Source organism: Lissotriton helveticus, chromosome 12 (genome assembly GCF_964261635.1).
Source record: "Lissotriton helveticus chromosome 12, aLisHel1.1, whole genome shotgun sequence".
In the NCBI taxonomy this organism is placed as follows: domain Eukaryota; kingdom Metazoa; phylum Chordata; class Amphibia; order Caudata; family Salamandridae; genus Lissotriton; species Lissotriton helveticus.
In genome coordinates, this window is record NC_136073.1 from 630,525,349 (window position 1) to 630,548,162 (window position 22,814).

General features: G+C 51.2%; 1 protein-coding gene across 1 annotated transcript in view; it reads right to left on the reverse strand.

Annotated features, from left to right (window-relative positions):
- Nucleotides 1–722: 722 nt before the first annotated feature.
- Nucleotides 723–22,814, reverse strand: part of TMEM170A (transmembrane protein 170A) — a 162,269-nt gene continuing 140,177 nt past the window's right edge. Inside the window, exon 3 of the mRNA XM_078668605.1 lies at nucleotides 723–2,096. Within this exon, the coding sequence (XP_078524731.1) occupies nucleotides 1,966–2,096 (131 nt within the window). The 3' untranslated portion in view covers nucleotides 723–1,965. The remainder of the gene's footprint in view (nucleotides 2,097–22,814) is intronic.

The following is a 22,814-nucleotide window of genomic DNA, read 5'->3' on the forward strand; positions in this document are numbered from 1 at the left end:
AAATGTTTTGTTAATAAACCATGGTTAAACTCATTTAAACTGCAGGGGTAAATAGTATAAATATTCAGTTATAGTTTAGACACTCCACTATGATACAACAGCTCTCCTTTGAATCTCACCGATCCATGAAGTAGGGTGTAAGTGTTTTGTGAGTGACTCGCGGTGTCATGGGCCCCACTGTCGAGTATACGCATTGATTTTTGGCTTCAGGGAAAGGTGTCATGGTTTTAGAAATTATTTCTGGAGAACCGCTGCATCACTACCACAAAGTATACATATATGCGGCAACAACTGCCTGCTGCAGAGGGCTCTCCCCAACAGGTAGTCGAAAATTCTGCGAGACGAAATATAGTGTCCCTATACAGGAAAGAGTCATAGCATATATAAGTCATTTATAGACGTTTGCCTTTGCCTGTACAGGATATGATATGAGAAGCAGTATGGCATGAAGAAGAAGATGAAAATGATTTGTGAGGGGCTTTTAACAACCAGGTTATGAACAGACTCACACTGCCACTTATATGTAGACTGCTTGGCAGATCTCTGGTTCCTTTGCTTTCATCAGTATTAAAGATAGTAACATTGATAAAACGAAGAAAGGGCTTAGAACATGATGATGAACAGTTTGCACGAAAGTTGCCAGAACAGATACGATGAGGTAGATTAATCAAAAACATTAGATTAGATGAGACTAGTTAAATAAATACATATTGCATAGGTTATATGATGTGGATTTCTTTAAAGAATAAATGAGAAAGGTTACAAAGACACACGTAATTGCATCAATTTAACAGGTTATATAAACAAGGTACAGTAATAGGATTGGAGATGAAAGACTGGATAACTACATTAAATAATCTTACATGGTCCAGTCCTCTGTACTAGCTTAAATACAAAGTAAGGCACAAGGTGGTGACTGAACAGGGTTATTACTATCAGAGACATATGGAATCACCTCAGATAGAAACAGATAGCATGATTTAGAGTTTGGCGGACGTCTCACTCCATTACACACATATCGTACTACCAGCCTGCCTTATTAGAAGTGCCTAGGTTAAAAGGCACTTGTACTAAGGTGCACAAGATATATGTTACTTTTGTGACGGAGTAACCCCTCCACCGAATTCTGAATAGGGCCCATCTTTGTCTTGCTATACGTAGGGAACAGGTGGTACGGCCAGTTTCCTGCGACCAATAAGCAGAAGAATTTATAAATTAACTGCTGGAATGCCTTGCACAGCAATAGTAATCTGCAGAGCAATTTGCAGAGCAGGTCTGGAAGGCTGATGGCTAGCTAACAATAAAACCAGGAAACGCAATTTGCCACATTTTAGCAGATGGCCCTCCCGAGATTATAGCAGCTATTACTCACTCCTTATCCTTCAATGTGTGCACCATTCAAACAAATTGCTTAAAGGTTTTGTTGAGTCGCGCTCATATCTAATATTACACAAGATCCTAACATGGAAATGTTGCTGACATTTAACGATACTAATGGACCCAATAGTACAGAAGTGCATCATGACTCCACATCACAGGAATGGGTTCCACAAAAGCTGATTGGAAAAACACTGATGGCAGCCATGAGATGGATTCCCATCATAACTCATAACTTCAGGTGAGACATGGATATTAACTAACCAGAGTATTACTTTTATCTTCCATAATACTGAAGCTCAGAACTTATAATGTGAAATAGACACAATAAAATATTGAAGTACCGGTCGTTTGGCACCGCAAAATGAAATGCAACATCTACAGCACCCCATAAAAAGATTATGCTCATTGCAGGGCTAACAGTACATTTGTAGGGAAAACACTGTTCTTTCATAGTGGGGTAAGGATTCAATACGAGGCACAACGTGGTTACCATGGTCATGTTAGACTCCTGCAGGTGGAGCATCTCCATAATTCCGTCAAAAGCCCTTCACACTTCCTTCTCCAGTGTAGAATTCCAGTGCACCTCTAAAGTGTCGCTAAAATCCGCAAATAAGAAATAATGACAACGCAGAATGTCTGTCCTACACCCAAGGTGAGAGCTTCGAAGGGGATCATCTCTTTCCCAGCCGCTCGATAAACGCCGGCAATGGCTGCACCTGTTACGAGACAAATATATCTACTTAGTGCTCTTCAGAAGACATCTGGAAACAAAAACAAAAAGCATTTTCAAGTGCCACGTGATGCAAGAAAATAATCCTGTCACAAGAGAATAAACACGATTACAATTGAGAACCAAGTTTAAAGGAACCTTACACATCATAATTTTATCACGCAAGACGACATATGGTTAAGACAGCGCTTCCAGCATATATATATATAAATATATATATATATATATATTTTTATAGATCAATAAGTATAGATATTAAGTACGGAAATGCAGCTCTGCTCATGCAGAAAAAATCCAGTCAGGGTCATAATCGGTAAGCAAGCCTACGTTGATTCAAATTCAAAGATACGAGCTGGAACAGCAGAATCCCGATTTTCATTATGGCTGCTTGTAAAGGCAGGCGCAGAAGATCCGATTATGGGCGGAATAATACATAAGTGAAATCGAAGAGGAAACAATAAGGGCCAGATGTACGACCCTAAATTGCATGCGAAAACGGGTTTGCGACCCGTTTGTGCATGCAAAATGGCCCAGGGCCATGTATAATTCCTAAATAGCGAGTCGCAATTTATTTGCAAGTCGCTATTTAGGAATTGCCAGTCACTATTAGGAAGGGGCGTTCCTTTCCAAATTGCGTCCGCAAAGCAATGTATGAATGTTTTGTGACCGCAATTGCGGTCGCAAATCACTCGCAAATTACCACCCTCTTCAAGAGGGTGGTAATGCAATCGCAATTTGGAAGGGGTCACCAGGGCACCACTACTTGCCCTTAAAAAAATTCAATGAAAACGTTTCTTTTTTTTTTTTTTTTAAATGCAACCCGTTTTTCATTTAGGAAAACTGGCACCATTTAAAAAAAAGCTGCTTTATTTAAAAGCAGTCCCAGACATGGTAGTCTGCTGAGCCCAGCAGGCCACCATCCCTGGGAGGGGCTGTAATTCCCAATGGGCCTGCAAATTGCGAGAGGCTCATTAATATTCCTGAGCAGTGTTCCCAGTAAGCCGCGCAACCGCGCACCTTTAAGGCACCGAGCGCACAGTGTACCATGTGAAGCGCGTACATGTTCGCGCCGCCGCCCGCATTTAAAAAGCAATCAATTAAAAACAGCAATTCACAGGTTGCCTGAGGTTTTTGTGAAAGAATTCCTGTTAATCACAGCGCCCGTTATGCAATGCAATTAACAGGAATACTTTCACAAATGCCCACAATCAGCCCGCGGCCTCTCTCTATTGAGAAAAGACATTCATCAAGTCCAAAAGCACGACGTGTGCTTTACACTTCGTGCTTTCGGACTTGCTTAATTTCTTTTCTAAATACTGCGCGGCTGGGTGCTGATTGTGGGCCATTGTAAAAATATTTATGTTAATTGCAGCGCATGACATTGCTGCAATTAACAGGAATCCTTTCACAAAGGCGCACAATCAGCACCCAGCTGCGCTGTGTTTAGAAAAGAAATTAAGCAAGCCCGAAAGCAGGAAGCGTAAAGCACACGTCCTGCGTTTGGGCTTGATGAATGTCTTTTCTCAATAGAGAGAGGCTGCGGGCTGATTGTGGGCATTTGTGAAAGTATTCCTGTTAATTGCAGTGCATAACGGGCGCTGTGATTAACAGGAATACTTTCACACAAATGCCCACAATCAGCCCGCTGCCTCTCTCTATTGAGAAAGGACATGCAGCAAAGACATGGCAAAAGATAGCTGTAAGCCATTCTTGAATGTTTAGAAAACGTGCTACCTGCCAGAGAAAGGGATTATTTCAGGTAAAATATAAGAATACACTGGACCCCTGTAAAAATGAGTAACTCCACATGTCCAAACATTTAAGACGTTGTGTGGCTTGACAACAGATTTGTGATTATGCAATTGCGACCTTTAAGAGCCATTTCTGCAGTCACATTTGCACACAGCAAACCATGGTGCAGAGGGAAATGACGGTGATTTCGGGCAATGGCTCCACCAATCATTATTGGGGTTTTCCATTCCCCTTCCCAGAGTGGAAAGGGGTTACTCCATTGTGTGATAGTATTACGCATGATCAAATTTATTTAGTGCAAGGTCACCTTCTGTGAATTCCGTGCACTCCTAAAGTGAGCCATTCACGCTTGCAAGTTGGATTTTTTTAATTTGTGAATCGTTGGATATTACAAATTCATGTTTGTTGTTTAGAAATTCAAGTTAAGAAGCAAGGAAAAACAGATTTGTGAACAAAAATAAAATGGCTTGTGGTAGCCAAAGTAGTTCTTGCCATTAAATGATAGTGCATCTCTCTACTTTCTTTATTTTATTTTTTTATAAAGACCTTTATTGCAATAGCTTTCAGTTACACAGCTGGTATGGCCTACAACCCACAAGGGCCGGCAGCACATAGTGGTATTCAGTTGAAACATTATGCAGTTAACACAGCTTTCCGGCCGACAATCCTGGGGTCCGGCAGCGTGGTATAACATATACATGCAGATGTCATTTGAGAAGCAGCGTGTCTGATAAGCAGGCCTGTTTGGGTTTTTCCGTTTTTTCCTAACTTACTGGTAGCATTGTCGGTACCCCGGTACATCTCTCGTGACTACATTCGTCTTGGTGTTAAAGAAACTGGCTATAGTGTGTCCGGGGTGCCGTTGTAGTGCTGACAGGTGTAAGGTGGTATAGCTCACTGCGATGATGAAATGAGCACATGTAAACGGCAGTGCCTAGTGAAGGTTGCTTGTTTTTCCCATGGTCAACGTGCCTAGCAATGTGTCATGTGTGGAGTCCCTCAAGAGCAGGTGAGGGAGCATGAATGGCTATGGCAGAAGGCCTTGCTCTGGGTCAGGTGTTGAAATATTAGAGGGTGCTTGCGTCAGCTGCATCTCACAGATCGTGTACGGTTGGAGTTGCATTACAACCTTGTAGTGGGACGTGCGGACCAGTTGGTCTCCCTTGTCCAGTAGTTCAGTGTTGTTGCGTGGATTGTTGCGGCCTATGGCAATAAGAGGCTTGGTCCGAGAACTCGACCAGTAAAGTAATAAAACATGTTAACTAGAACTGTGGGAGAGTTGCAATAGAGGGAGAGAATGAGAGCACAGGCGTCGGTCAGCGGGTCGGGGGGGGGGGAGGCATGTGCCACAGCGGCGGCAGGAGGAGGGAGCAGAGGAGTGCAGTAAGAGTGCAGTAGGGCGGGTACGTGAGAGCGTGAATGCCTCCCGGGGTGTTAGCACAGGTATGGGGGCAGTGGAAGTCTAGCATGTGTATCATTGTGGAATGGCGGGGGTTTCAGTGGTGGTTATGGGCATAGCAGTGTTCATTGCTGGGTGAGGAGGGGGGTGGGGAGATGGTTGTTGTGGCGGTGTTACTCGGTATCTGGTGTCAATGCGGGAGTATGGTGCGAGTCAGGTCTGTGCATCTCTCTACTTGTGTGGGCTGCGTGATCGGGGATCAGAGAAGAGAGGAAAGTGCATTGTTACCTGTAATCCAATAAAATATCCTGTAGTTTAGATTATAATTTTGCCAAAGATAACAAGACATCCTTCATTCAATAATACAAATATAGTATTTTATTACTGGAGAAGCACGTTGATGTTTATGCAAACATTACTGAAATGGCAAAGCTGTTGGAATCGTGTGTAGCGTGAGCATGAAAAGCCGTGCTTTAAAATAAAAAGCCGTTAAAAAAAATTAATTCACTGAACCAGGAACTGTGTCATACATACCCTTGCGTTGTATGTATTGTCCTCAGGGAATAGATTCACCAGTCAGGGAATGAGTGTCCTATTCACTCTTTTTTTACCCGGGCTTTGAGTACAAAAGGGATAAATAAAAACATAACACACGACCTGAAAAGGGGAACAGCAGACAGCCTCACTAATGCAAGCTGAACCCCAGGGAGGGGACGGACAGGATCGTACTGAATCTCGGTAGTCCATTTTTTAATTTTATTTTTGCAATTTTATATAGCGTGGTCATGGCCCGAAGGCATCAGAGAGCAAGCAAGGTACATGGGTTACAGCAGGTTACAGTCAGTGTTCCCAGTAAGCCGCCCGCCTGCGCTCCCGCACACCCTTACGGCACCAAGCGCGCAGTGTACCGTGTGAAGCGCGCACACGATCGTGCCGTCGCCCTCTTTTAAAACGCGAGCGCCGAAAAACAGCAATTCCCGGTTTGCCTCAGGTGTTTGTGAAAGGATTCCTGTTAATCACAGCGCCCGACATGTGCTGCAATTAACAGGAATACTTTCACAAATGCCCACAATCAGCCTGCAGCACCAGAATCATAGAATGTCCTTTGTCAAGGGGCATTCTGATGTTGTCAGTCACTGAAAGAAGTGCAGATTCGGTGCTGTACTTGGGCCTAAACCTGGACTGGGAATGAGCTAGACCTCTAGTTTGTTCGATGAAATTAGACAAGTGGGTGTTAACGCGTTTCTCCATTAACTTGCTCAGATAGGGAAGAAGCGAGATGGGGCGGAGATTCCACAGCTCTGTCCATGGAATATTGGAGTTCTTACGAATGGGTCTCACCTGGGCCACCTTCCAATCCTGCGGCACCAGACCCCCAGTGAGGGAAAGGTTGACAAGGGACTGCACCATGGGGCCAAGTTGTTTGGGCAGGGATGGGATGATTTTTGCGGGATGTAATCAGACGGAGAACCAGATTTGATCTGGAGTATCAGTGTTTCAACCTCCATAATAGTGATGGCGGGGAGATCGTTGAGCAGCACAGGGTTAACCAACTTGGGGGTATGTGAAAACACCGGATTGCTCAATTTTCCCGTCATCATGATTTTATCGTATATCACCTCAATTTTATGGGAGAAGTAGGAAGAGATATCATCACACAACTTTTGAGAGGGTGATTCTAGGCTTTCACATGCCTTAGGTTTAGTGAAGAATTGTAAGATTTGATACATCTTTGATGAGTTTCCAGCCTGTGTTAGTTGTGATGATATGTACATTTTTCGTGCAGATTTTATGTTTTTATCCGCATGCGTGCGGGCGGAATTCCGCCCGTACGCTGAGTTTTTTAAAAATGCATGTTACGTGACGAGCTGGGCTCGTCATGAGCGTGCGAGGAGGCTACCTCATGACGAGCCCAGCACGTCATCAGCGTCGAAGGGGTTAAGATAGCTGGTCAAACAGAGGTAGTATTGATTTCTGTCCGTCTCAGAATGTGTGGTCCTCCAGACTCTTTCTAACTTCCTACATGCTTGTTTTTGTAAATGCAGCTGATCCGTGAACCATGCTGCCTGATGTTGATTAAGGCGGTTCATACATACATTCGTAGGGGCTATCTGATCGATCGCCTTGGCAATAGCCGAGTTATATTTAGATAGGGCTTCATCAATATTGTCAGCTGCTTCGAACTGAAGTTCAATGAACACACTTTGAAAGTTGTCCACTGAGACCTTGTGCCACTGTCTCCGCGAATAAGAGGTGGCCGGGATCCAGCTTTTGGGTACCATCAAGTAGTGCATATAAAATTCGATGACAGAGTGGTCTGACCAGTTCACTTGCCTGGGAGGGTCACATTTAATTTTAGTAGAGTTTGAAAATATCATGCCCAATGTGTGACCTGCTACATGTGTAGGGCCTTCATTCTGCTGGACTAGTAGTAATAGGGACAAGTCAGTCAGGAGTGTCTGAGCATCCAAATTTTGGGTGCGGTCACTGTGCACATTGAAATCTCCTAATAATAGAAAGTTGTTGCCTGAGTTTAAATGCGGAGCTAGCAGTTCAACTAGTTGCAAAGAAAAATTGGCTACAGGACCTGATGGACGGTATACCAGCGCCCCTTTCCAGCAGACATGTGTGGGTGCATCTATTCTGAAGGCCAGTACTTCCATGGTTGCAGTACTACAATGGTCTAAGACCGAGATGTTAATGCCGTTTTTATAAATAATGGCAATACCACCCCCCGTTTTAAATGGTCTGTCCAATCTAATCATTTTAAATCCTTCCGGGATACCTAGTGTTATGGCCGGAACCGAATGAGGCTTAAGCCAGGTTTCAGTAAGGAAACCAATTTCCGGCTGAACTGAGGAAATTAGGTCCCATACTTCAGTTGAATGTTTGGGCAGAGAACGGATATTGCACAACAGATTCTTCCACCCTCTCTGTGTGGTATCTGCGAGGGACATGATAGTGTGATCGGGATGAAAAAGGGAGGCTTGAAACCGACAATATCGACATGAGAATGGGCCTTCCATGCATGGCCACGTTTCAGATACACAGCCCAAAGCTGTTGTCGGCTGTAGACTAAGAAGATCTTGTCTAGTATAGCTAATTCTTGCAAGGGGCTTATGATTTATGGAAAAATGGCCAGGATCTCTGGCATCTGGCGTCATCCTGGTGCGGACGGGCGCAGACAGGCTTGACTGTGGTGCGACTCCGGTGCGCCCGCTGCGCGCGTCCACTGCGCGCTCCCCCTTCTGGGGGCATTTGTAATGAGCCCAGCAGTAACACTAGACCGCCAACCACCCGGAAAAGTGCACTTCCCTCCACTCAAGCGGGACAGAAACCCGTGGTGGACCGGGGAAGGAGACCGGAGGTGGGGCTAGCAGGCAAACAGAGACACAGCAAGTATCCTAATTTAAAACAGAATGCGAAAACGAAAATGATAATATATATCTTTTTTTAAAACAGAAGTGTCAGGAGAGTCAGCAGCTAGCGCTGGGAAGTGTAGCCTAACATTAGTCCCACTATCTCAAACACGTCCGCTGCGCGCTCCGCCTTCTGGGGGCTTTTGTAATGATCCGAGCAGCAACACTAGATCGCCAACCACCCGGAAAAGTGCACTTCCCTCCACTCAAGCGGGACAGAAACCCGTGGTGGACCAGGGAAGGAGACCGGAGGTGGGGTTAGCAGGCAAACAGACACAGCAAGTATCCTAATTTAAAACAGATTGCGAAAACGAGAATGATAATTTTTTTTTTTTTTTTTTTTTAAACAGAAGTGTCAGGAGAGTCAGCAGCTAGCGCTGGGAAGTGTAGCCTAACATTAGTCCCACTACCTCAAACGCGTCCGCTCATAATGTGCATGCGTTTTGTAAGGTTCCTACTAACCCATAGATGCTCACATTTTCTTTTTACTTCTTGTTACCCTTTCCAATCGGGATCCTGCTGCCGAAAACTTCACAGTCTATTTACAGGAGGTGCAGTTGTTTTCATTTGGTGCAGGCCCTGCCAAGTATTAAGCATTCCCGTGTGACTCTAACGCATTTCAGCGTGGTGATCCGCATCACCACACTGAAATGCATTGTCACGCATTTTTAATGCTACTGAAACTGGCTACGTGGTGCTAGCGTTCCGGCACTGCTGCTCCACAGATTTGCCGCCAGCAACTCAGCGTCAATCAATAAACAGTTAAGGATTCAATTCTCCTCAGCTCTGGCTGAGTGAGAGTCACGCTGCTAAACTGTTACAATTTGCGGCCTCAGCCGCCCGTCTGCTGCCATCCTGGCTGAATTAATTAATTAATTATTCCGGGGCCCCGGCTGGCACCTGTGGCGCCACACAGCTGTCTGAGTCACTGACTGACAACAGACCACTGCCGATTTGAAACCCGGGGCGCCTGCCCTCACCTATACAGTTGCCACTGTCTGAATGTGGGCGTGGGGGAGCGGGTGGGATTAATGACCTCACTCATGCGGCCCGTCCTGCACTGCAGGAGGAAGTGAGGTCGCTAGAGAAGTGGCGGGGGAAACCAAGTTGACTCGAGTCAAGCAGGTCTGCCTCAGCCAGGTAGCCTTCTGCGCATAATTAATTAATTGTACGCACAGTACTCCCAGCGATGTTGGGACATCGACCGCGAATTTACGGAGTGACTCTCAGCATGATCATGGACCAGGTCGCACTGCATCAGAGGCATCGCGGGAGCTGCAGGGAGTCTGCCAGAGTGACAAGTAAGTTTAGTTACTGTCTGTTTCTCACTTTACTTTACACCAGGCTCAGAGGTGCTGCTGGCACTGACTGACTTGAGTAACACGTCTGTGTAACTTTAACACGAGGCGCGCACGAAAATTTGACAATGTCACACATAGCAATACAAAACCTTGGCAGCTATGTTGGTGGAGATGATGGGATCTGTACAGCGACCAAGGGGCGTAGGAGAGTAATCGAAGTAGCGGAAGAAAAAGGAAGGGCAGAGTTTAACACTAAACAAATGATCCAGGTTGTGGGCTGTAACAGCGGTGGCAGCTGTACGCGTTTTCACAGCCTTGTCGAAACGCGGCCGGAAAAGGCTAGGGTTGAAGCCATGTCAGGGTTGCACACACCGCCAAGGCAAACACAATATCCAGACGATGATGTAACCCATAGCCGAAGCAAACCCACAGCTCCCTGAAAAGCCCTTTATTAGGATACAGTGATTGCACACAAACAAAGGGCTGCACTCTGCACAAAATCACCACAAAGACGGGTATAGCCCCAAAATCAGAACTGGACCACACAACACAAGGCGGGGAACAAGGTGGCACTCGCAGGTACACACTTGCCCCACATATGCTTCTTTTGACAGCAAACACTGCTGAAATAAAGTGAAGACAGCACAATCTAAACGTGGAGGTCTGAATCATTTTTTTTAAAATATATTTTTATTGCGAGATAATCCAGCACATTAACATATCATTTACATGCAAAGATGTCAAAAGGCTGTTCAATATGCTTCAATCAGAACAGGATAAACCAATACTCAACATTTTTGTTCCCCCCCCCTAGCTCCCCCACCCCCTCCCGCTATACCCCCACCCCCCCTGCCAGTGTGCCCATGGAGATTCTCCTGTGCGCAGGCTCCCGAAGCTCCAGGCCCTGCCAAAGCTAAGGTGAACCGAAAATAAAAATAAATAAATAAAATAAAGGGTAGCAGCAACAACAATCCCTAGGGATGGGAGAGTCTGCCAGGCTATCCGGGCGTGCTCCGGATCTCCCTCCCGGCCTCGCAGTGTGCCTGAACTTGTCGTACCAGGTGTAACTCCTCTCTATCTACGCTCAGGGGCCCTCACTCAGTAACAGTCCCCTCAGCATTCTCGGGAATCCCTGTCCTGACCTCCATCCTCTGATCCATGGTCGCCGGAGCCTCATCCACCACGTCTAACTCATCCAACGAGCGGAGCGCCGTTACCAGTGCTTCCCAAGCCCTCGCAGCTTCCAGCGCCTTGTCGTTGGAGGAACGTCTGGCCAGCTGTAACCGAAGGGTCCCCTCGCTTCCTGCCCAATTCAAAAAACCCGCCTTCCATCTCCGAAAACTAGGGCCCGTCCTCGACTTCCAGTGCATGGTAAGCTCCCTCTTCGCCAGTATCAAGCCCAAATCACAAAATTTGCTAGTTATTTTAGTGCGGGGGTGTGCGGGAACCACAGCAGAAGGCAGGTGCCCATCTCTACCTCAAGCTCTCGCTCCGTCACTCGATTCAAGCACTCCATCCCATCTGCCCAGTAAGATCCCAACTGGGCACAGGACCAGAACATGTGGCCAAAGTTAGCGCCCTCTGCTGTACATCTAGGGCACAACGAGTGAGTCCCCCCAAAGAACTGCTGAATTTTGACCGGGGTTAAATAAGCCCTGTGAGGAGTGTAGAATTGAACCAATTGGAACCTGGCATTGTGCGTGCCCTTCCAGGCCCGTCTCAGCAATAGTGGCCATGTCGTCTCAGGGATGGGCTTACCCAGGTCCTCCTCCCACTTAGCTTGCAAGCTGTCCAAAGAGGGGAGGTTCTCCGTAGACAATCGCCTGTACAGACAGGTGATGGCCTTGAACGTGCCCGCCGCCATAGTGACGTACTGGCACCCCAGCGACGTTGGGGGTTCCGACAGTTCCACCTTCCACTGCTTCTGGATTCCCGCCACAAGGGCAGCGTGCAATAAGTAATCCCCCCTTGGTAAGTCAAAGGCGCCCTGCAGGACTGAAAAAGACATTAAGGCCCCGTCCCTATATAGATCCCCAATCATGTGGATCCCGCGCTCCTCCCAGCCAGCAAACGCCGACCAGTCTCCACCATGAGGGAGGGCCGTGCACATGCCCAGGGGAATTTCCGGGGCATATGGGCTCGCAAAACCTGCTCTTTTCTGACTTCGTAGCCAGCATGACCTGAGAGTGCGCTCCTCAAGAGTGAGTTGATCCAGTCTAAGCGTCTGGTGAAGGATAATGAACGACAATACATGTCGGAGGATGACCCTACCCTGTGGCCCAACCGGCCCTCTGAACTCTCGCGCCACTGCCTGCGTCAGCCATTGCAGCTGCGCCGCCAGGTAATACCACTCGAAGTCTAGGGCCGCCAGCCCCCCTTCTGCCCGCTGCCTCATCAGGGTGGTCAATGCCACCCTCCGCCTTCCAGATCCCCAAATAAACCCTGTCATCAGCGTTCGAAGTGTCTTAAAGAAGGAGGCAGGGATCCAAATTGGCAAAGTGCGAAAGTAGTAGAGTAAGCGAGGGAGCGCCACCATCTTCAATAGTGCCACGCGCCCAGCCACCGACATAGGGAGAGTGCGCCAGAACGCTATGCTACCCCTGAGGCCCCGTAGCGCGCTTCCCACATTCCCCTCAAAGAGGTCGGCGGGAATTTTTAAGATGGTCGCACTCCCGCGTCTCCTCTACCAATTGCAGAATCATCCCTATCCAATTGCACCGCGGTGGTTCCGACAGGTCAATTCGATCTTGGGCCGCTTTCTATGGGCTGGGGGGACGGCCAGAGTAGCACTACGTACGTGCTTCTTGTCCACTTACTGCGGAGGCCTGGCCACCTCGGATCTACTGTCCTATTACAAAGCCGCTCATCTGCTTATCCTGAACGAATGGTGGTATGGCGACGGCGGGGATCCGGCCTATGCCCTGGAACGCACATTGATGGGCGACAATACGCTCCACACAGTCCTCTACTCGGCCCGCTTGCGCCGGAAGCTGCCGAGGGTCACGAGACTCGTTTTTGCTGTCTGGCGACAGGCCTTGCGCCGCATGGGCTGGTGGGGTCGACTGACCGCTGAGACGCCGCTATGGCATAACGGCCTGTTACCCGAATTGTCGGCCTTATCAGGATTTGACGGCTGGGATGCGATCGGGATTTCACAGCTAGGACATGTGATGTCCCGGACGACGCTCAAGTCCTTTCAGGCACTCAGCACCGAATTTAATATGCCCCAGTCCCAATTTTTTCGGTACTTACAACTCCGACACGCACTAATGCCCAGTATTACCAACATAGATTTGCTTCCCGAATTTAGTCCCATTGAGGCAAAAGTCTTTATGGGTGATCTGGGGGATAAGAAAGTCTCTCGTATATATCAGACGATGGTCACTCATTGCTCCTCCACCCTTCTTCCGTTAAAGACGACTTGGGAAGCCGATGTTGGCCCCCTCGATGAAGATGACTGGAGGGAAGCTCTGGAGTCCCCTAAGGGGGCAGCCATTGCTATACGGTTTAGACTGATCCAATTCAAAATTCTCCATAGGGCCTACTACACCCGTGAGCGTCTGTGGAAGGCAGGCTTGATTAGATCCCCGGAATGTTTGCGCTGCGGAAATGCGGTGGGCACTTTGCTCCACACGATATGGTCGTGCCCTAGGCTGGTGGGCTTCTGGAGGGGTGTGTGGGGCTGCCTGTCTGAAGTACTGAGTTGGACTCTTCCTCGCACTCATCGTCTGGGCCTACTCCACATCTTGGAGGGGGTTGGTGGAAACATATATAAACGTCACCTGTTGCTCCTGGGACTGGTGGTGGCCAAAAGAGACCTAGCTCGGGCTTGGAAAGATGTGAGGGCCCCCCCCTGTGTGCATGGAGAGCCGGAATGGACTTTTGCATGGGCCTGGAGAGACCGATCTTTGAAGCACGAGGGTGCCCCCGCAAACATTTCAAGGTATGGAAGAGGTGGTCTGATTATAGGGGGCTGACACTGGACCCTCCGGCAGAACTGGAGGAAGATCTTTAGTCCCCTGATATTTACAAGTCCTTGCAATACGCCACGAGTATCATATCACGATTACACACCGGGGCTATCTGTACACATATGCACGGGGGTAGGGTGGGACACAGGGGTGGAGGTGGGAGGGTTGGGTAGTTGGGGTTAGTAGGGGTAGGGGAGGGTATAGCTGTATTCTTTTATAATTGCTTTCTCTTGACTACTTGATTGGACGCTTGGTCCTATGCTGTAACTGTACCACAATGCTTGGTGGTGTTCTCCTGAATGTGTGGAGCCACACGTATTACTTGCCCGATCCTACAAATAAAAAAATTTGTTGTGGAAAAAAAAAAGAGGTCGGCGGGGGCATGGAAAATGCGGACACCCAGATATGGTAAACAGCCAGATTCCCATCGCAGGTCTCCCAAGGCCGGCGGTGGCCGGCCCCCGGGAAACAGGGGGAACAAACAAGTCTTATTCCAGTTCACCTGTAGACCCGATAGGCGGCCGAAGTCTCTGAGCAAAGTTCTAGCGCCCTGCAAGGAGCTCCCTGTATCGGCCAAATACAGAAGGAGATCATCCGCGTATAAGGAAATGTGATGTGGTTCCCCACGCAGCAGGACCCCCTCATACAGATGACCCTGTCGGGCATGCGCTACTAACGGTTTTATTGCTAGTGCAAACAATAGCGGGGACAGGGAGCAGCCCTGGCGTGTGCCCCTCTCCACCCGGCAAACCGCTGAGATCGTGCGTCCCGTTCGAACCCTAGCCATGGCGGACCTGTATAACAAGCTGGTCCAGCGTATAAAATGATCTCCTAGCCCAAAGGCCGTCATCACTCTGAACAGGTACGACCATTCGACACTATCGAACGCCTTTTCGATATCCACTGACAGCACCGCTGCCCTCCTAAAGCCTTCTCCTCCGTCCCCCATGATCCGTATCAGCCGCCGTATGCACGTTGCGGTGTTCCTAGCAGGGATGAAACCCGACTGATCCGGGTGTACCAGAGTACCCATGTGGTCTAAAAGGCGTGAGGCCAGGATCTTACTAAGGATCTTGTAGTCCACAGCGAGCATAGAAAGCGGCCGGTATGCTGCCCTAGACGTGGGATCCCCACCCTTCTTCAGCAGTGGCACTATGATCGCTTCTCTCATGGTGGACGGCAACCGGCCCACTTCCCACGCCTCCCTGTAGACCGACTGCAGGTGGGGTGCCAAGGCGTCAAGATACGTGGCGTAGAACTCCACCGGGAGTCCGTTCGCCCCCGGCGTCTTCCCCCTGGCCATGTGCTTAACCGCCGCCCTGATGAGATAGGGTCGCCCAGCTTGGAGCCCTGCTCCGGGTCCAACCACGGCAGCCCTGCGGCCTCTAGATACTCATCCAGGCAGTCGGGAGCGTCCCCCATCCTGCTCTGATACAACAGAGTATAGTAATCCAGAAATTGATCATTGATCTCCTTTTGCGAAAAGACTAAGCCCCCTGCGGGCGTGGCTAATGACACTATGGGAGATCCCCGGGTTGCCGGGTCAGCCAAGAAGGCCAGCAATGACCCTACCTTGTCCCGCTCCGCATGAGCACGGGCCATGTATTCTCTATGGTCATAGCAGCGGAGCCGCTCGATCTGAATGGCTGCTTCCTCACGCATTGCCGCCACCTCCCCATGGCCGCTCCCGGCCGCGTGGCTATCCAATTCTGCCTGGCGCAAACGAGCCTCCGCTCGATCTACATCTTGTAGCAGCACTTTACGCATCCCCGCGACAGCCGAGATGCACACGCCTCTCATCACCGCCTTAAACGCGTCCCATTTATGGGCTCTGCTCGATGCCGTCCCCGAGTTGTCCAAGAAGTAGCGCTCCACACCCTCCCCGACCTCCGCAGCAAACGCGGGGTCCTCCAGCGCCGCCGGGTTCAGCCGCCACATCGGGATCACCTGCCGCTGTCGCGACCAGAGAACTGTTATCAAGCAGGGGTTGTGGTCCGAGAGCGTCCTTGCTAGGTACTCACTGTGACGCGAAAGTTCCAACGCCCCCGCAGTGCACAAAAAGCCGTCAAGCCGCACATGTAAGTCATGTGGTGCCGAATAAAAGGAGTAATCTCTATCCGCGGGATGCTGCACCTGCCAGGCATCCACGAGGCCCCAGGCCTCCTGCCAGTCCTGTCGTACCTTGGCCACTCTTCGCACTACTGACTGAGCCAGCGGGGGGTGAGAGCGATCCAAGTCCACGTTAAGAACGGTATTAAAGTCCCCCCCATGAACACCGTGCCAACCAAGAAAGACGCTAGCTTCCCAGAGAGCCGCGCAAAGAACGCAGCGTGGTTGGAGTTCGGAGCATACACGCTACAGAACGTCACATCCCTACCGTCCAAGCGCCCTAACACCAGCACAAACCTCCCTTCCGGATCCACAACAGTGGTCGTAGGCTGAAAGGGAACTCCTGATCTCACCCACACTAAGGCCCCCCTGGCAAAGGCAGGGTAAGTGGTGTAAAACAACTGCCCCCTCCATCTCCTTTGTAACGCCCGCCCCTCCATCTGATCAATGTGCGTTTCCTGTAGGAAGGCCACCTGGATCCCCCTGCGGACTAAATATGCATGAACTTTATAGCGTTTTCTCATGGAGTTCAGCCCTCGCACGTTCCAAGTTAGGCACTTTAATTCAAGTCGAGTCGCCATAGGAATGGATTTCACAAAACACAATCCAACATACGCTAGAGGGCACACTGGCAAACCCCCCCACAACTAAATATCCCCAACAACCCCCCACCCCATCCTTCCCCAGAACAGGCTCTAAACCATAGTTACCCATCCAAACACAGTCCCCTTTGAAGGAAACACCCTGACAACTATCAGGGTCTCACAATAAGTGTGAGGTAGAGGGGGTGGCCCAACACGAGCACAAGCCGAACTGCAACTTTACTAGTCCAGCTTAACGGTCGAGCCTCAGAAGCCCAGTTCCCCTCCTCCTGGCCATGCCTCGCCCCACAGGGGCCCCCCCAACAAGTCCCATCCCCCCCACAACAACTGCCCCCCACCCGGACCAGGCATCCAGCCCCCCGCCATCGGCGGCCGAACCGCTCTCACCCCTCACAGTGACAAAATGTCGCATCTGGCATGTCCCCCCTTACTGTTCGCAAGTTGCAGGTATGCACCATCATTCGTCCAACAGGCCATCCGCAGTCCCTGGGGTGACCTGAGGGAAAGGGCCCTCATCCTCATCAGAGCCCCCGGTTCCCACCTCCTCCGACCCCTGTTGAGACTCTGTGTCCGCCCGGGAGGAAGCGGCCGCCGCTCCAGATATGACAGCAACTGCCTGCACCGCCGCCTGCCTCTCCAACTCTGTCTGGGAGTTCGTTGGGGACCGACCATGCACTCCACGTTTCCTGGTGCGGCAGCTCCGTCGAGGTCTGTGTCGCATCTCAGTCTCCGAGTCCCGTTGTCCCGGGCCGTCCTCGCCCGCGCGGTAGAGTTCAAGCCATTGCCAAGCATCATCAGAGGAGTCAAAGAAGGTAGCAGTCCCATCCACCATCACCTTCAGGCGTGCCGGGAAGAACAGAGCATATTGTATGCCCTCCGCTCGGAGTGCCCTCTTGACAGTCAGAAAGGAAAAAGCGGTTTCGCTGGACCTCCTGGGAGTAATCTGGATAGAGGGAGACTGAGGCGTTGTCCACCTTATACGGGCCTGACGTCCGGGCGTTCCGCAATATGAGATCACGATCCTTAAAGTGAAGCAGGCGCGCCACCACAGGACGGGGGGGACGACCCTGGGCCGGAGGGCGGGTCGGGACGCGATGCGCTCTTTCCAGGGTATAGAACTGTGATAGGCCCTCAGGGGCGACCACCTCTCGCAGCCATTTTTCCAAAAAATCCACCATATTGTCCCCTTCACATTTTTCGGGAAAGCCTACTACCCTTACGTTGTTGCGTCTGTTGCACCCTTCTGCGTCTTCGGCCCTCCTTTCCAGCAGTTGCACTCTGCGCGACAAGTCACTCAGCGATATGTCCGTCGCCTTCTGGGCAGGTTCCAGCGCCCCTATCGCCAGTTCTGTGCTCTTAACGCGGTCCGCCAATTTGCTGTGGTCAGCCCGCAATAGCCCAAGACTGGTGGACACCTGTGTTATGTCATGGTGCAATGAGTCTTTCGTGTCCGCTATGGCCTTGAGAATTTGGTCAAGTTGCTGTTGTTGCAATCCCGCTGCTGGGCCCCCTGCCAAGCCCTGGTCCTGAGAGTCGGGCACGTCCTCCACAGGGTCAGTCTGTGTCGCCTCCGGAGTGCGCCGAGGCTTCCCCATGGCGCAACCTCGCTGGCCGGGATCCAACGCAGAAAGCCCGGGTCAAGCGCCCCTGGTCGTGCTCCCCAAGGAATGCTAAGACGTGCCTCGATGCTGCGTCGCATTGTCTGTGGACCTCACCGCCCTGCCTCACCCCGGTGGCGTCCCCTTGCTCGTCGCACATATGTTGGGGGCAAAGCAACAGCTGCTCTCAGCCAGGAGTATGGTTCCCAGGGTCCCCCTCGTCAGCTCCGCCAGGAGAAGTCACCACTCGAATCCCCAGGTGGTCCGCCTGCTGTGGCCACCCTCTACTCCGCTGTGGTGGGGTCCCCAGGGGTGTACTCACAGCGTCTCCGGCCATCCTCTCCAGGCGCTTCGCAATCCGCTTCGGCCTCCTCCGATCCGCTCCCGCCCTCCGCCAGAGTCCTGTGCTCCACAGCTCCAGCGGCAGCGCGGTCCCCGGGTTGGTGCAGTCACACCCGCAGGACCTTCAGGTGGCAGCCCTCTCGGAGGGAAGGTGGTCCGCCAAGCTGCAGGGCAGGGGGGTCAGCAGGAGCGTCCCCGCCCGCTCACAGACCCCGATGGGTCCAGCTAGCCTCCAGCCCGGGCACCGGGGCTCAAATGCACTGTGGGGGGGAACTCCCCACGAAGGTCAGTCCCACAGGGCCCCACAGCCGACTCTTCCGCGGCCGCGCCGCCGTCCAAAATGCTCTCCAGGGCTCCGGGTGACAGCCCAGTCAAGCCGCCAATGTCCGTCGTCGGGTGGGGGCCCCCCCGCTCCACCCCGGCTACCACAGCTCTGTTTAGCGCCGCCCTCCGCCGCGACGCGGCCAGCACCCGCACTCCGCGGCCCCCCAGCCGGATCTCCGTCCACCGCCGGCGGGAGCAGCTGCACGCAGGGCCGAGGATGTTAGGCCGGAGATAGGCCACAGGCAAGATGGCCGGAGCTCCGCAGATGTTGGCAGCCGCGATCGCCACTCGGGCAGCCCCCGTCCTCCGGCTCAAGGCCCAATCCGGGCACTGGTACCCCTCAGTCCCAGGGGGCCCCCGCTGAGGCCTCCTGTGGAAAAAGGGTGGCACTACCAACCAGAATATAAGATCCTTAAGTATTGCCCGGCGGTGTCGCCTCTTGAACCCACAAAGAAGTTAAACTATTGAAGAGGCAGGCGCTGGAGACTGGAAGGCAGGAAACAAGGTTTTTATTCTCTCCGGAGGAGAACACAACAAAACGGGCAGAAGGTATCGTTCTGAGGTGCTCTAACTGCATCCCTGAGGCCTGGCCTCTTATACACAAGTTTATCTCTTTATTGCATGTAACACATTCTCGTCGATACTTTGATGTACGGAAAGACATCCTCAGAATCCCCCCTTCCCAGCCCGTTCCCACGCAAGGTTACAGTGGAAGTCCCCGCCCCGTTCACAACAGGTGATGATCATCGCGCAGCTGGATATTCCGCCGATTCACGGAGTGTGTGGGGTTCGATCGGATCTCGTAGGGCGGGGGGCTTTGATCAACCCGGGGATCCCTTGCTGGGGGGAAACTTTCTATTGTACGGGGAGGGGCAAGGAACAGTATCGGCAGAGCTGGGTGTCGGCCTGGGAACGAGGAAGACGAACGGGCACACGGGGAAAAGGGGGTTTGCATCAAAGGGCCGGGGATCATAAATGGGAAGAAGGGAGGTGTCGCGCTGGGAACAGGACGAGGGCCTGGGGCAGAGCAGCGCTGAAGAGGGGTTTTATGATTCGCGGCAGGTGCAGGCAGGGGGGTTGTCAGTATGCGGGGGATGCCGGCGAAGCTAGGAGGGGGAGAGAGGCGCGCTGGCTCTCGGCGGGAGCAGGGAAGCCATGGTGTTCAAAATGGCGGCTGTTTTACGCGCACAAAAAGGTTAAGGAGAGCAAGAGGGCGCCGATAATGTTGACGGTCTCAGTCCAGCTTTCAACAGTCCCCCCTTTTCAACATATCTAGCCACCTTGCTTTACTCAATGTCAATTTTCATAAAATTTCTAACTTCGGTATCATACAATGCTCTCATATGTTCGCTTCCAATGTCCACAGTTTTGGGAAAAATGCAACTCGCACATAGAGAACACATAGGTGGCAGACATTGAATTCCTAAGCATAGACCACATATTACAACTACGGGAATCATGATAATGGTGAGCAGTCTCCAGCCCCAGCTTTTGACGGTGTCCCAGAACCAACCACCAAGCGACCATTCTTCTTGCTCTTGGTGAACTTCCGAAGAGAGTCTGTGAAGATGTTCGATGGCTTTGTACACTGAGGGTGAGTTGTCCGGTATGTATGTGCAACAGCTGGACCCAATAATGCGGCATGCTCCTCCACGGTCCGCCAGAACCACATCTAGAACGAGGCGGTTCTGAAGAGCCACCAAACGGACCGCTTGGAGCTCGGCAGTGTTGTTGGCAAAGATGCCCGCTGTGATGTTCATGGTCGTCTCGACTGCCTGAGTCAAATGTCGGATGGCACGGCTGTTTGCCATCGGGCCCCAGAGGGGGACGAGTCCTTTCATAGCATCGAGGAACTGCGCCCCTGTCGAGTCGGCTTGTTCAATGTCTTTGGCTCGTTTTTGCCTGTGGTGGTTCGCTGGGGCTACATAAGTCGGAGGAAGGACGAAGGAGATGTAGCAAGTACCCCCCCCAGCCTTTGGGGAGCCAGGTGTAGGCCTTCGTGCCGCAGATGAAATACATGTTTGGGGATGACACAAAGGAAGGTGGATCCGTGGAATCCAAAGTTCTGGTAAAGCGGCAAGCGCTGCGACCCACCAGCTGTGTCCCAAGTCCTTCTACACACATGTGGCCTGTGACGTTGATGACCGACAGGGCCACAGTCAGAGTGGCAGCCGTTCGTTTCCGCAGATAGGAGAAGGTGGGTCTGGTTGGATTGTTGAACACCTGCATTTCGATTCGTTCTTTAGCCGGGATGTCCATTTGGATCGAGTCGCTGGGGGTCAGCGGGCAGAAGTGTGTCTTTGTCTTGTTTCGCCCGGCCCCGTGAGAAGAATGTGCTGCAGTTCTGCTGGAGGTGGCATTGCCCGTATAGCTCTCTTGCAGGAGGATCAGCCAAGCAAGGCAGGAGCCGTGGACAGAGAAGGGTGAAGGGATGAATGGTATTGAATGTCCAGTGGCATGGGGTAGCAACCCACAGATCCAGCAGTTGGTGGTATTGGTGGCAAGATTGTGCTGGTGAAGTAGCTGCACGAAAGAGTTGTTCCAAAATTCCTTTCGCCTCTCTCTTAGTTGAGGAGAGAGCGGGATTAGATAATGTTCCTTCATGGTGGTAGGCTGAGCAGTGGTTAGGAATGTTTCGTGAGCAGGTGCATGTTCTTCCAAAATCCAGAGCGTGGTCATGAGGAGAAAACAGAAGAGGATTGTGATGAAGAGTACAATTGTCTTTGAGCTATGGAGTCTGTCTGTTCTCGGATTTCTGTAGTGGGTATTTCCTGCTGTCCCCGTCGGCTTCTTGTTTGGCGCTTCCATCATCTTCTTATCTGGCGCTTCCATCATCTTCGTTTTCAAGGTGCTCGGTAGTGGGCAGGACCACAGACTTAGTTTTAGCTTCTCTCCAGGTAACCCTTGGTAGTTTGGGTCACCGTTCTGAGATCCTTTAACCTAGTCCGTGGCCTACTTAGCCGAAACTCCCTCCTTTCGACGCAGGAAATACCCTTCTCGAGATGGCACAGTGGGGTCAGGATGTTTTGAAAGTTCAAGTGTCTCAGTATCAGGATAGCAGTTCAACGATGGTCGGTCCTGGTTCAGGAGCTCTTCTTGGGTGTTGACGGTGTCTGTCGTGGCCAGGGCTGGAGAGACCTTTTTGCAGTGATGAGCGTGCAGCCAGTGTTTCTTCCCCTCCTCTCGAAGTGCGGTCCGAGTGGTGATCAGCACTTGCCAGGGGCCCGTCCACCGGGGTTCCAAACTCTTTGATCGCTGAAAATTTCGGATCAGCACGAAGTCCCCCGGCTGGATGGCGTGACCCGGACCCCTGGAAGCATCAGGGATGGCCTGCTGCACCTGCTGATGAAGGACAGACAAAGTTTCAGTCAATTTGTACAGATAATCAGACATTAGGACGTCCGGAACGTCATGAATGGAAGTTGGTTTCGGGGCAGACCAGACGCTCATGGGTCGACCGAAGACAACTTCATAAGGGGTTAAGTGATGTCGGGTGGGGGTAGAGCGCATCGATAGCAATGCCAATGGGAGGGCGTCTGGCCATTTCAGGCCCGTGGTAGCCACTATTTTGGCCAGTTTAAGCTTTAGTGTGGCATTGTGTCGTTCGACAAGCCCAGCAGATTGAGGGTGGAAGACTGCGTGGAATTTCTGTTTAATACCCAGCCCATTTAGGATGAGCTGGATAACTTTGGCTACAAAGTGGGGGCCATTATCACTCCATAAAACACGACAGAGGCCATAACGGGGGAAAAACTCCTTTAACAGAACCTTTGCAGTGGCCATAGCGGTGTTGTCACGGGTTGGATATGCTTCCACCCACTTGCTAAATGCGCACACCACGACGAGTACATATTTCAGGCCTTGGCATCTGTCTAGCTGGATGTAGT